The sequence below is a fragment of the Strongyloides ratti genome (genome assembly GCF_001040885.1).
Source record: "Strongyloides ratti genome assembly S_ratti_ED321, chromosome : 2".
In the NCBI taxonomy this organism is placed as follows: domain Eukaryota; kingdom Metazoa; phylum Nematoda; class Chromadorea; order Rhabditida; family Strongyloididae; genus Strongyloides; species Strongyloides ratti.
The window spans coordinates 10507051-10521606 of record NC_037308.1 but is presented as its reverse complement, the minus strand read 5'-3'; the positions used below and the strand labels follow the sequence as shown (position 1 = coordinate 10521606).

General features: G+C 24.8%; 7 protein-coding genes across 7 annotated transcripts; 3 read left to right on the top strand and 4 right to left on the bottom strand.

Annotated features, from left to right (window-relative positions):
- Window positions 1-76: 76 nt before the first annotated feature.
- SRAE_2000334700 (Microspherule protein 1) lies at window positions 77-1229 on the bottom strand (the record flags this gene model as incomplete). Its single annotated transcript, XM_024654530.1, has 2 exons — window positions 77-1030; window positions 1074-1229. The coding sequence occupies 2 exons, from the start codon at window positions 1227-1229 to the stop codon at window positions 77-79; spliced, it is 1110 nt and encodes a 369-aa protein (XP_024507892.1).
- A 638-nt stretch (window positions 1230-1867) lies between these two features.
- SRAE_2000334600 (ATP synthase subunit alpha, mitochondrial) lies at window positions 1868-3687 on the top strand (the record flags this gene model as incomplete). Its single annotated transcript, XM_024654528.1, has 3 exons — window positions 1868-1912; window positions 1956-2456; window positions 2623-3687. The coding sequence occupies 3 exons, from the start codon at window positions 1868-1870 to the stop codon at window positions 3685-3687; spliced, it is 1611 nt and encodes a 536-aa protein (XP_024507891.1).
- Window positions 3688-4127: 440 nt separating this feature from the next.
- Window positions 4128-6893, top strand: SRAE_2000334500 (Protein of unknown function DUF1399 family-containing protein; the record flags this gene model as incomplete). Its single annotated transcript, XM_024654527.1, has 7 exons — window positions 4128-4346; window positions 4427-4516; window positions 4609-4899; window positions 4939-5261; window positions 5303-5489; window positions 5559-6813; window positions 6868-6893. 7 exons carry the CDS (start codon window positions 4128-4130, stop codon window positions 6891-6893), a joined length of 2391 nt encoding a protein of 796 aa, XP_024507890.1.
- A 1593-nt stretch (window positions 6894-8486) lies between these two features.
- Window positions 8487-9876, bottom strand: SRAE_2000334400 (Nicotinic acetylcholine receptor family and Neurotransmitter-gated ion-channel transmembrane domain and Neurotransmitter-gated ion-channel family and Neurotransmitter-gated ion-channel ligand-binding domain and Nicotinic acetylcholine-gated receptor, transmembrane domain-containing protein; the record flags this gene model as incomplete). Its single annotated transcript, XM_024654526.1, has 4 exons — window positions 8487-8920; window positions 8963-9064; window positions 9112-9578; window positions 9620-9876. The coding sequence occupies 4 exons, from the start codon at window positions 9874-9876 to the stop codon at window positions 8487-8489; spliced, it is 1260 nt and encodes a 419-aa protein (XP_024507889.1).
- A 397-nt stretch (window positions 9877-10273) lies between these two features.
- Window positions 10274-10531, bottom strand: SRAE_2000334300 (Acyl-CoA-binding protein; the record flags this gene model as incomplete). Its single annotated transcript, XM_024654525.1, has 1 exon — window positions 10274-10531. The coding sequence occupies one exon, from the start codon at window positions 10529-10531 to the stop codon at window positions 10274-10276; it is 258 nt and encodes an 85-aa protein (XP_024507888.1).
- A 748-nt stretch (window positions 10532-11279) lies between these two features.
- SRAE_2000334200 (Programmed cell death protein 5) lies at window positions 11280-11685 on the top strand (the record flags this gene model as incomplete). The annotated part of the gene is made up of 2 exons (XM_024654524.1): window positions 11280-11393; window positions 11443-11685. The coding sequence occupies 2 exons, from the start codon at window positions 11280-11282 to the stop codon at window positions 11683-11685; spliced, it is 357 nt and encodes a 118-aa protein (XP_024507887.1).
- A 374-nt stretch (window positions 11686-12059) lies between these two features.
- SRAE_2000334100 (Chloride intracellular channel) lies at window positions 12060-13055 on the bottom strand (the record flags this gene model as incomplete). The annotated part of the gene is made up of 3 exons (XM_024654523.1): window positions 12060-12173; window positions 12216-12587; window positions 12648-13055. 3 exons carry the CDS (start codon window positions 13053-13055, stop codon window positions 12060-12062), a joined length of 894 nt encoding a protein of 297 aa, XP_024507886.1.
- Window positions 13056-14556: the final 1501 nt, after the last annotated feature.

The window sequence follows — 14556 nt, the reverse complement described above, 5'->3', positions numbered from 1 at the left end:
GATATAAATTTTATAAACATTTATTGTTATTTACATTTATTACAATCATACTATACAAATTTATTCAGTTAAATAATTATGGTACAATCTTATTTTCAGAATCAGATAACCTTATATTTAATTCTTGCTCTAAGGATGATCCAGTAATAAAAAATAAAGATATATATGCAATTTGTATATCACTGCCATCAAGAAGTCTAGCAAATTCATTACAAAATAATGGTTTTGAATCAACAAATATTGTTCTTGAACCAACATTTTGTATAAACCATTCATTATTTTTATTATCTTTTTTAATAATAGCATTACATCTACTAATTCTTCCTGCAGGACCTTCTAATGCCAAATTAACATCAACATGATGATTTAATGTTTGCCTTCCTACAACTATTTTATCATCTTTTATCATAAAATAATTAAATTTTCCTTTTAATAAAGCCTGTATACCTTTCAGATCAAATATTTTATTATCAAATTTATGATATTCATCAATTATTTCAGTTTTTACTTTTTCCCAATCTTGAAAAATTCTTTTTGTTGCATTAATATTTTTTATAATACCACTTGCCTGAGTTTGTAATGCACTATCACTATCATCTCTCAATTGTGATATATCAAATAATTTTTCTGCTCCAATTCCACTACTAGTATCATCAGTATAATATGATTTTCTTTGGTCTTCAAGATAACCAACTTTATTTAAAGATGTCCAAAAATCTAAAAGAACTTTTGGTGTCCTCGCCACATGAAAAATATTTGGATGCTGATGAATGAGATCTTCAAATGTTCCTAAGTTTACTTTTGTTGTTGAAGATATTCTACCAATTATATCTTCTTCTTTCACTGAAAATGGTATTTTTGATTGAATTTCTTTTATAACATCTTTGTTCATTACTTCAATACGTTTTTTAACTTGTTTATTTATTGTATCATTATACATTAAATCATACCACCGTTCTTCCACTTCATGTAAAGAAAATTTTTTACTTAATCCTGTTGACATTGCATGTACTATTCGAAGATCTCCAATCTAAATATATTTTTATAAAATACATTTTACTACAAAGACTTACATGTGATACAGCTCCCATCAACAATACATCATCTTCTGCAGTCCATTTTTTTACACTATCACTTATAGCTGGATCTAAATGTGTTGGAATCTCTTTTGTTCTATTTCTTTTTCTCGGAGGAGGTGCGGGATTACCACCAGAAACATTTGGAGACATTTTATCATAAATAATTATTAAATATAAAACGATGGATAGTTTATAATTTAACCAGTTAAAAATTCTAAAAAGAAATGCTAATAATAAAGTAAACAGAAATGGAATAATGTATTCCTAATGTTTTATTAAAATTTTGGATTATTTAAAAAATGTTATTTTTTTAACTAGTTATTGTAAATACTAATTAATTGTTGTATTTTTTTATATCGTAAAGAATAAAAGTTATCTTAACTGTTTTAAAAAAAATTAATTTATTCCTTTTTTTAATATATTTTTTTTTAACGTTTATAACAATATAACTATACTATAATTTTAAATTATTCTTAAAATGTAATTTATTAAATATTTTTACTTTTTGAATAAATAGTCGAAATAAAAATAAAATTTTACTTATTTATTCCTTTGTTATATTTTATTTGATTTTTAAATATCTTTGATATATATATAACACCAAACTGTCGTTTTGAGATGGCCAACCCAATGAACCATTCCAAGAGAGAGAGAATAGTCGGTACATTGACACACGGCGCATTCTCTTCTAATCAATTTCTCTTACTTAGATTTATGTTTTAATTTACTTTCTTTCACTTTATTCTGCAAAAACGTTTAATTAATATATTTTTAGAAGATAATTCAGCATGCTTTCTAAAAGGATTCTTTCTGTTGTTAAAAGTTCATTGAAAGTAAGTTTTATTATAGTGAATGCCATAATAGTATTAATTTAAGGTCCCATCGGGTGCTCTCCACACCACTACTACTTGCTCTGCTGGTGGTGCTGAAGTTGGAAAGATTCTCGAAGAAAAAATCTTGGGTCAAGATACTGGATTTAATCTTGAAGAAACTGGTAGAGTTCTTTCTATTGGAGATGGTATTGCTCGTGTATATGGATTAAAAAATATTCAATCAGAAGAAATGGTAGAATTTGACTCTGGAATCAAAGGTATGGCTCTTAATTTAGAAGCTAATGATGTTGGTGTTGTCGTCTTCGGTAACGACAAAGTTATTCGTGAAGGTGATGTTGTTAAGAGAACTGGAGCTATTGTTGATGTACCAGTTGGTGATGCTTTATTGGGACGTGTTGTTGATGCTTTAGGAAACCCAATTGATGGAAAAGGACCAATCAAACAAGCAAAACGCTCTCGTGTCGAAGTTAAAGCTCCTGGTATCATTCCACGTATCGGAGTACGTGAACCTATGTTCACAGGAATTAAATGTGTTGATTCTCTCGTAAGTTTTATATATAAAAATTTTTCACTTATCATTATATAACTTGTTTATTTTATCTATATAATTGATAAAAAATTATCTTTTGTATAGTTTTTATATATTTTAAGTGTAAACTTGAAAAAAAAAACTTTTTTTTAAATAATAGTTCTATATTATTAATATTTAGGTTCCAATCGGTAAAGGACAACGTGAACTTTTAGTAGGTGATCGTCAAACTGGAAAAACTGCTATTTGTATTGATACAATTATTAACCAAAAAAGATTCAATGAAGGATCAGATGAAAGCAAGAAACTTTACTGTATCTATGTTGCTATTGGACAAAAAAGATCTACTGTCGCCCAAATTTTGAAACGTCTTACAGATGCTGACGCCATGAAATACACAATTATTGTTTCTGCTACAGCTTCTGATGCTGCTCCACTTCAATTCTTAGCTCCATACTCTGGTTGTGCTATGGGAGAATTTTTCCGTGACAATGGAAAACATGCTCTTGTTATTTATGATGATTTATCAAAACAAGCTGTTGCCTATCGTCAAATGTCTCTTCTCCTTCGTCGTCCACCAGGTCGTGAAGCCTATCCAGGTGATGTCTTCTATCTTCACTCACGTCTTTTAGAACGTTCTGCTAAAATGAACAATTCTCATGGAGGTGGTTCACTTACTGCTCTTCCAATTATTGAAACCCAAGCTGGAGATGTATCTGCTTATATTCCAACAAATGTAATTTCAATTACTGATGGACAAATTTTCTTAGAAAGTGAACTTTTCTACAAAGGAGTTCGTCCAGCTATTAATGTTGGTTTATCTGTCTCACGTGTAGGATCAGCTGCTCAAACTAAAGCTATGAAACAAGTTGCTGGTTCTATGAAACTTGAATTGGCTCAATATCGTGAGGTTGCTGCTTTCGCTCAATTTGGTTCTGATCTCGATGCTGCCACTCAACAACTTCTTAAACGTGGTGTACGTCTTACAGAACTTCTTAAACAAGGTCAATATGTACCAATGGCTATTGAGGAACAAGTTTGTGTTATTTATGCTGGTGTTCGTGGATATCTTGATAAAATTGACCCATCAAAGGTTACCAAATTCGAAAAAGAATTCCTTGCTCATATCCGTGCCAATGAACAAGCACTTCTTAAAACTATTCGCGAAGAAGGACAAATTTCTCCAGACAGTGATGCTAAACTTAAAGCTTTAGTTCAAAATTTCCTTTCTGGTTTCAAAGCTTAGGTAATGACATTTAATTATAGATGGTAATTGTTTTGTTAGATGAATCAATTGTGTATCAAAATAAATATATTTTTTTATAATTTTCTTTCTTTTTTTAACAATTTTCTTTTTTTTTAAATCAAAAATTTTTATATTCATAATTAGCTGGGAATGTAGTATACTATACTATGTCTGTGTATGCCAATTTTCTATATTGATTATAAGTAGAATATTCTGTTGTTACTCGTTATGTAGCAGGAAAATTTTTGTTGGGCCATTAGTTATGTTCTTCCTCTCTTATATATATATATATATATATAGTTGCTGACTAACCTCGACAAATTTTACTAACTTTTATATTTCACTTATACTTATCTTTCTTTTTAATATAAAATTTTTCTAAAGGCATTTTTTGGAACCTTCAATATTAATTAATTGTTTCAAGTCATTTATTAGGTAAAATGAGTGGTGATACTGAAGTTGGGGAAGTAAAAATTTTATCAAATTTAAAATCTACTTCAGATCAAATAAAAAAATGTATATCAATTAATTTGTTACAAGCATGCCAAAGAGAAGTTAATTTTTTAAGAATGATTGATAGAAAAGCTCCAATATTGTATGATAATAATGTTATTAAAAATGCAATAAGAAGATATGAAATGTTTTGGCTTCCAATGCAGGTTTGTTTATTAATTTACTTTTTATTTTATACTTTACTAAAAATATTCTTTTAATATTATTCATTTTTTTTTATTTATAGGCATCTTCTCCAGATGTGGAGAGAATTCCTCCTCTAGATGTGCATTGGGTATGGCACGTTCATATGCTAAGCCCTTATCATTATGAAATGGTTAGTTTTTTTTTTTAATGCGATATGTATAAATAAATTTAATTTTTTTTTTATTTATTATATTTACTTTAAAATAATATTGTATTTTGAAGGATTGTAAAAAGATTTGTGGTAAGATTATTGATCATAAACTTCAATCTGCTGAAGAAATACAAAAACGTTATGAACAATCAGTTTGTGCATGGAATAATTTTTGTCATCCAGAACCATACGATTTTGTTAGTTCGACTTATTATAGTAAAAATAATACTACTACATCTCCAACTCCCAAAAGAGAAAATTACTCAAATACATCTTTTTCCTCATTGACCTCTATTTATGAACGAAAAAGTAGTTATGACATTTTGGCAGCAGTCTCAAGGCAAAGAAATTTTAATTATCAAGTAAGATATTACTTTACTAAGTAATTTGACATTTTATAGATTTCTCTTCCTCACTATACATCTCCTCTTTTTTTAAAAGAAGCAATTGATAGATATATTAATTTTTTGCTTCTTAAACAAACATATGATGACCAATTTCTTACACCATGTTATGATTTTGATCTTATATGGCATACACATCAAATACATTGCCTAGCATATCAAAGAGACTGTACAGCAATCTTTGGTCATTTATTAAAACATGACGATTCTGTAAATGATAGAACACCAAATTCTAAATTACTTCAAGGTGAAGCTATAACAAAAAAATTATGGGCAGCACATTTTAAAGATGGTTTTTGGAGAAGAGGATGTATGTATAGGTAAGTATAAAATATTATAAATATATTATTATTTTATTTAGAGGACATGAAGCTCCTGTATTTATTGGATTTGAACATCAAGATATGACAAATATAACTTATGGTCATATACATATTCCTTCAATTTCATTAAAAGAAATTCCAATACATCGTTCACAGTTAAGACTTAAATTATATTATGGAACAAAAAAAATTACTACTTTTAATGCAGATCTCTCAAATAGACATGTATGTATACACTTAAAATATTAAATTTTTTATTTTTAATTTAATATTATGTTACAAAATTTATTTTAGGTAACTAAAGATAGTTTTTCATTACTATGGCAACCAAGTGACGTTAATGGAGATACAATTAGTGGATATTCTAACCATTCAATGACATCTATTGTTAAATTTCCTTTTGAAACAGCATCACCAAAAGATCTTTTAATAGAATTATCTTTATTTGACAAGTTACTTCTTCAAAAGAAAGATGTAATAAAGTTAAGTGGTAAAGTTAATTTAGAAAGTCTTTTACCAACACCAGGTTTTAAGGCATGTCAAAAGAATGTTCAAATAACATTAACTTCCTCTAATAATAATAATGTAAATAAAGAATATGTTGCAAAGATAACTGCTTCATGTACAGTTTCATTAAATAGAGAACTTGAATTAGAGGCTGGTGAGTATATTGATACAAAGATTAAAAAAGATACCAGATTATGGTCTTTCATCCATGCAGCATCATTAAATAAAAGTGCCTTAGAGGATGAAGTACAAGTTAGTATGGCTACACATCAATTAATTGATCATCGAGATGGAGCTACATATATTGTACAAATAGTACATTCAGCATCTCTTTTATTATCAATGATTATTGTTTATGATGCTGAACAAAGATTATTATCAATGGCTCATTTGATAGGTTCTGATAGTTTACCATGTAAAGGACAATTAGATATAAATCTTCAATTTTTACCACATCTTTCTGCTTCAGAAGAAAGAATTTTTCTTGTTAGTAATAGAGATGGTGACTTTTCTATTGTTAAAGGATCATGGACTGGTTATATGAAAAAACCTCATTCTGATAAACATAAAAATTGTAAACAATCACATGATGGTTATTTAAAAGTTGAATTATTTAATTTACTTAGAAATACTGTTCAAAAACTTCAATTACCTGCTCCAGATGGTTCTACACTTTTTATTATTGGTGATGCACAGGCAAGATTATCTGGTAAACGTTTTCATTGTCGTAGTCCAATGGTTGCTGAACATATTGCTTCAATTTTTGCTGTTTCAACACTTTTTGTTTTATGTAATCCTGATAGAGTTTCTGATAAATCAGAATTTTTACATAATTCAAGTTATAGCTCACATAAATGGCCAATGACAGTAGCTTCTGGATATGGTAAACATGTAGTATATACTGATCATCAATCTTCAAATAATGATTGGAATAATTTTGTGGATATAACACCAGCTTTCCTTGTGTCATGTACTGACATGTGTGATGGTTTCAATAGTTTTGATGGTGTTGCTGCTTGTGGTAATTGTGGTGGTTGTGGAGGTATGTTTTTTTATTACTATAAAATATTTATTATTTTTATAATTTTTTTTTTAGGTGGAGGATGCGGAGGATGTGCATAACTTTAAACTGAAGACGGGGAAATATATTTGATAACAAAAATTCATTTTTCACTGATAAAATATAATTTTGCCATTTTTGCAATGATATACTTTTTTTTTCTTTTTTTTTTATTAACATACAACTTAATTCACTTTGTCTTCATATTTTAATAAAATTACATACAGTAAAAAAAAATTGAATGATACAATTACTTTAAATACTTTATTATTATATAAAAATATTTCAATAAAATGTTTTTACTTTAAAATATGAAATTTTTTTTGAATAAAAAAGTAGTTGGAATGTAACATAATTTATCAAATAATATATTTATAATTTGAATGATTATAAAATAATATAAACAATAAATGATAAATATATTTCATTATCTAATCAAAAAAATATTATTTTTAAATGCAATAATTAGAAAAAATTTCAGAAATGTAACAATTTCTTATAATCAACAAAAAATATAAAAATAATTTATTATTATATATTATGCTTCAATGACTTGTTTATTTTGTGTCACACAAAATTTATGTACGAAATTTTTTAAAAATTATTCTAAGAAAATGACATTTGCATTGAGGATAAAATAATTTGATATAAAAATAAATTTATACTTTTGAAAATAACAAAAATTTCATTGGACACCTTTTCTTACAAAAGAAAATTCAATTATAAAAGATTTGTTTGTCATTACAAATTAAAAAGTAAAAATTTTCAAATATGTTATTTAAATAAAGAAATAAGCTTATTTTTAATTTTTTAAATTAATAAAAACATTGAAATTACAGTATTTTTTTAAATACAAAAAATTATATTAAATTTAACAAAAGAAATTTAATTATATTATCTTTGTAATAACAGGCAACTTATTTTAGTTGAAGAAGTTTTGAAAATTTTTTAGTGTAATTTAATTTAAGAATGGTGGATTTTAAACAATAGCATGAAAGATATATCAACTTTAAAATTTTGTTTCACAAATGGAAACATCAAAAAGTAGAACGCCTTGAGCAGGATTCGAACCTACGCGGGCAAAGCCCAACAGATTTCAAGTCTGTCCCATTAACCACTCTGGCATCAAGGCACGGGATGGGCCATTTGTACCTAATTGACGATCAAATAAAACTTAATGTAGTTAATTTAGTTTGATTAATATCTTTATTTATTCATCATTTAATTTGTTTTCATTAACACTAGCTTCTTCAATGATTTTTGATATAAAGAACACTTTAACACATAAATAAAATAAAATTAATAAAATTTAATAAAATTTTTAAATAATTGCATGTAAATAAATAATTTTTTTTTAATTTTATTTAAAAAATTGGTCTTATGTTATAGTTAGAATATTAAATATGTTCTAGTTAAAAAAATTGTCTTAACAAAAAATTACCTTATTGAAAAAATATAATATTATATATTCAAGTCTCATTTGCCCAAAAGTAAATTTTACAATTTTTATCATCAAATTCTTTTTTATCACGAATAGTATTTATAATTATTCTAAAATTTAACTCATAAACAAATTGTTATGAAAAAAAAGTTATTTTTATTTGTATTATTTTTGCAGAAACGACAAAATATACTTTTTTAAAATAATCTTTAAACTAGTTATCCCAATGGGGTGATGCAATAAGAAAGAATAAAATAAAAATAAGTAAAAAAAATGTAAACATAATTAAGCATACTCTATCAACAACCATTGCAGCAAACTTCCAATCATTTTCTACCTGTTCTTTTTCATCATCATCAGCAACTCTTGCTGTAATTTCTTTAAGTTCCACATATATTCGATGTAAAAGTATCAATTGTGCAGATTTTAATGAGTCATTTGATGTTAACTTTTCATTAAATGATTCTAAATTTGATGGTGGTGTAAGTTTTAAATCAGAATCATTTGGATTTTTATATGACTTTCCATTTTTAAAAACATATCCCTTTCTTCTCATCATAAATAACCATGGTAAAAAATTTAAAAATATTTTTTTTATAAATAGAGTCATAAAATGAGAATCAGCATTTCGAAAATGTAAGTTTAAGACTACAACTGTAAATACAACTGAAGCGGATATTACTAGCATACAAGCACTGAAAAATATTCCTATTAATGGTATTTCTTCTGATAACGGTGTCACTTCTGCAACCATTGATAAAAATAACATTTCAGATAACAATATTGTTATTTCTTAAAAGTAAAAAATTAATTATTTTATACTTTATAATTAAACATACGTAAGTTAATTTTTTCACCAGCATCAGGTGGTAATGTAAAACCAAATATTGATAATGAAGTAATTAATAAAGCTGGTATCAATAAGTTGAAACTATAATACATTGTTCGTCTTCTAAGATGTAAAGAAAAGATAATTGTAGGATAAGGTTCAGGACAACAGCTATAATAAGTTATTTCTCTTGCTGCCGGTGATCCAACAAGAATCCATTCACCATTTGCAACATAATCTGATAAATCCATTTGATGGATATGATTAGGATCATCTGTATCAATTTGTAATTCTAAATCTAAACCATGATATGTCCAACTACCAAATTTAAGAGAACAAAATATATTATCAAATGGAAAATATGTAACATCAATTTTACATGAAAATTTTAATATTCCTGGTGGAATCCATGTTATTTCGCCATTTGAATATACAACAAAGTTTGACTTGTATGTTGTATCAAAATCTTCATCAACACTTTAAAATTTAAAATTATATAAATTATTAAACAAACATACGAATTATAAAGTAAAATATCTGGCTTCCAAATACTATCTGTATTACCATTAAATCTAATATCTGTAATATTATCATACTCTTCTGGATTCCATTTTAATTTATAATCATTCCAACTATATCTTATCCATGCATTAACTTGTACTACCTGATTTTTTTCATCAACATCCATAATTTGTTGTAAAAAAAATCTCATTTTTACAACTACTGCTTCAGATGAATTAAATACTGGTCTTTCCATAGGACTTAAATTATCCATTAAATTTTTAAATAATCTTTCTTCATGAATATTACAATATACATTATTTATAAAAAAAAGTAGAAAACTTAATATCTCACCAAAATACATTCATCAATCTCATATGATTAATATTTTAAAAGAATTAAGATTATATTTTAAAAAATCTTGTTATATGAAGTACTTTTATACATTTAGATTTTGTTTCTTTCACACACATTTAAAAATTACAAGATATATCATTGATGTGAGTAAAACTGTCATTGTCTTTTTAAAAATGTAAATGTATTATTTGTAGTTAGTTATATTATAAAGTTTAACAATAAGTAATTTAATATTAAAATAAATTTTGGTATGTATTTATTTTAATTTATATATGTCAGTTTTTAATAAAAAATTTTATTTTATTAATATTTTTTTAAAGTCCATATTTAGCAACTAATGATTCAACAAGTGAAATGTATTCATTTTCAGCATCTTCTTTACTTAAATTTTTTTTCTCATTCCAAGCATTCCATTTAGCTTTTCCTTTCATATCAAGCATTCCTGGTTTAGGTGTATTGTTATCTCCAACGGTAGCCTGTTTGAAAAGAGCATAAAGATGAAGAAGTTCATCATTTGTTGGTGAAGTTTTAAGGTGTTTTACTTGTTCAGCAGCTTCCTTGAAATTTGTCATACTCAAATATCTAAAATATATAAAGTTGTAAAAATTTTAAGTAAAGAAATTAAATAATAAAACCTTTTTAAAATATATAAACTTTATATATGTAAAAATGTTATCATCAAATTTTTGATAACATAAGTTATCTTACACAACAACGAGTATATAATAAAATATTATCTTTTATAGTCTTATCAATATATTAATAAAAAAAAAGAACATACATAAAGGTATCATGTTATTAGTTTATAACGAATGATATTGGTAATAAGAAAACTAATTATATATGTATGATATTATTTTTCAAAGAAACGTGGCCATTGTATCATTAAAAATTAATTTACAATTTATATAATACAATTTAGAAATTGTAATTTATTGCAACCAATTATTCAAAAAATGTTCTTTGATATTCTTTATCAATGTATCATTAGTATTAAAAAAATCCCATATGAATATAATCAAAATTAAAAAAAAAATGTATACTATCTTTAACACTTAATCATATAAAGTTGTTAATGAACTAAATTTTAAATGTAAAAAAAAATATTTTTTAATAAATACTTTACTACATTGGTATTTAATTGAAAGGATAATACTTTTATTTATTGAAATCATTTTAATTAATGATTTTGATTGTTCTGTTCCAAGTTCCTGGAGCGAAATTCACTTATGACTTGGTACATTGTTTCTTTATTAAATATTAATCAAAAAAGTATTCCTTCTGGTATTCTTTTTAAAATAAAATATATCTAATAATATAATGTCTGGAGTACCAAATTTCCAACCTACAATGGGTGGACAGGCTCCAAATCATGAACAGATTCAAGAACAACGAGAAAAACAAGAACAGATGAATAATACATTAATTTCGCAGGTTTGTTTTTGATTTATTAGTAAAATAAATAAATTATTTTTTTTTAAAGATTCTTGATAAAGATGCAATGTTTCGTCTCACTAACTTGAATGCAGCAAATCCTGCCAAAGGCCAGCAAATTAAACAAATTCTAATACAGATGGCACAAAGAGGGCAATTACAAGAAAAGTTGGATGATGACAAATTCAGGAATATACTTAACAGTGTAAATAATCAAACTGAAAAAAAAGAAACTAAAGTTAACTATAGTAGAAAGAGGAATGCTATTGATAGTGACTCAGATTCAGACTAAAAAGATGTCCTTCATTTTTTATCCTATTCTTTTTAAATAAATAAAAAAAAAAGTACATTTTTTATTATTATAATCAATTTAATTTATTTTATAATTAAAAATGGAATGACAAATATTATTTTAAAATGTTAGTAATTATATATATTTGTAAAAGAGAATTTTATCAATAAGTAGATTTTTTTTTTGTTTTCTTTTTTGAGGCAATAATTCTGGTGGATCAAAAGTATAATACTTCCGTGATTTCTAATTATTTTGTAATCGCACAAAATTATTAATATTTCAATAGTAACATTAATTGATGAAATTTTATTCATACATAAAATGATAAAAATCAGGGAAATTATATTATAAAGTAGTTTTATACTTTATAAAATTTAAATATCAAGTTTTAATCGTCTTATTTCATCTAACACCGCCTCTGGAATTGTGTGATTTTTTGTTGGTGCTTGTAATGTTTCACGTTGATTGGTAAAAATATTTAATTGTTCCTAAAAAAATAAAAGTGGATAAAAAAAATATTTAGGACAAACCTTATAATGGTGTAAGATATCTTGATCAGCTGGGCAACTTTCAATAAAAGCAGCTGTTCTATAGGCAGTAAGAATATAATTCCATAAATAAGTAAAATTATGTGGAATTTCAAAATCTAATAATCTTTGACCAACAATTCGAATATGATGTAATCTTGGCATTAACTCACAATCATATTCACATAAACTTTGTGATAACAAATATCTTGAACCTCTTTGTGCTAACAAATTGTCAATTGATGCCAATTGTTCTAACAATTTTGTACGACAAGCTACAACAGATTGTGGTAGACCTTCTTGTAAAATATTATTTCTATTAATCTTCTTTACTTTATCATGATCAGTTTTTGCTTTAAGAAATAATTTAAAATTCTATAATACAAAAAAATAATATTATTATTATTACTTATAAAGTAAAAAAAAAATAATTACCCTATAAAGTGATTGAATAATTTTTTCAACAGTTATATCTTTTTCAAAAAGAGCCACGTCAAATTCTTTAGCAAGATGAAATATTCTACTTTCAATATCTCTATTATCTGAATATGTTGCATCTTTTGATGCTTCAACCATTATAGGTGGTTGACTACCTAGAAAACTTTTTTTAAAAGCTTCAGAATTAACATTGACAGTCTTTACTTCAACACGAACAACACCAACTTCATATAAGGCAAAAAGTTCCATCCAAAATTCTTGACAAAAAAGATCTGCACCAATTCTTCGTGAATCTATTCCTGATGCTTTAACATATAATTCAAGTAATGGTTTTGACATGGTGCCATTAGAAGAAGGTCTTAAATTTTCTCTATTATTTGATTGATATGCAAGATCAGCGGACATGACCTGATATTATTTGATGATATTATATATGTATATATATAGTATAAATATATATTATTATATATATAATATATCTATATATGAAATTATATATCACAATAAAATAGTAAAATTAATAGAGAAAAGAATCTCTTTTTATCTTATTAAAATATTAAAAGATAAAATATATTCTTGTATATACAATACTTGCTATGATAATATCTTTTGATAAAAGCTAATAAAATACAAAACTTTTATGAGCCTAAAAGTAGATAGATGAATTTGCATGTCATTATAACAATAATAAATATATATATATAGCTATTCGTAGTACCACAAAAAAGATAGAGACAAATTATAATAGTATTTCAAAATGATTTATTTATGTGGGTTGTTCAAACATCAATACAAATTTGTATTTACAGACGCATCACTATCATAAATATGATTCATAAGAGTATTTAAAAAATGATTCTGTAAAAGATATTCCATTTAAAGGTTACAAATTATTACTATTTTATTAACTTTCATTATAAAATATTTTTAATAGATGAAAAAAAAAAATTATACCTATCATTGATAATAATATTTTACTTTGATTATTATGATATTTTTCTAAAAAAAATAATTAAATATTTAATTTGATATAATATTAATATTTAAAAACTAAATATTTTATATATTTAATATTAAAAAAAAATGACTAATAAAAGGAATAGTCAAAAAAAAAATGACTATTTTAAAGCAAATATTTTTTTTAATATATTTTCTACACATCAATTATATAATAAAAAAAAGATAGTGTAAAAATATCTGCATATAATAATATATAAAAATGTATGGTGCTCATTTTTGTAATATATTTAGATGAAAAGAAAAAACATATATAATTGTTTTTTTCTTTGTATGGCAAAAATACTTATATATATAATGCGTGAGTGATTTTAGAAAGGAGAAAAGTGATCAATTTATAGCAATATTACAATCTTAAGAATATATATTCCATTGTAGTATGTTTATATAATAAAAATAAGAGTAATTTTTATTTTACAAAAGAAACGTTTCATTAATTTTGTCTTTTAATAAAACATTTAAAACTGTAAAGTATTTAACAAAGTATTATACGCTTCAATAATAAGATTCATATAATAACTAAGTATTGAGAAAGGAAAGATTTATGAAGCTAATACTACTTTTGTGTAATAAGATTATGATATTGTATTATAAAATATTATATGATGATACATTATTTTTATTTAAAATAAATATTATTATATAACGTATATATATATACTATTTAAATATGTTATTTGATGGATGAAATAATAATTATGCATGTCTACAAAAATATATAAACAAATTTGAATAGCATTACTTTTAAAATAATTATTTCCTAAAAAAAAAATGATAACTTAAATGTTTGTAAACACCCTGATTTTAGATTACTTTATGATAAGAAAAGGAGCTTTCATATCTTTATTATAACTAATAAAATACTTTTTATTTATTTTCAAACAATAGT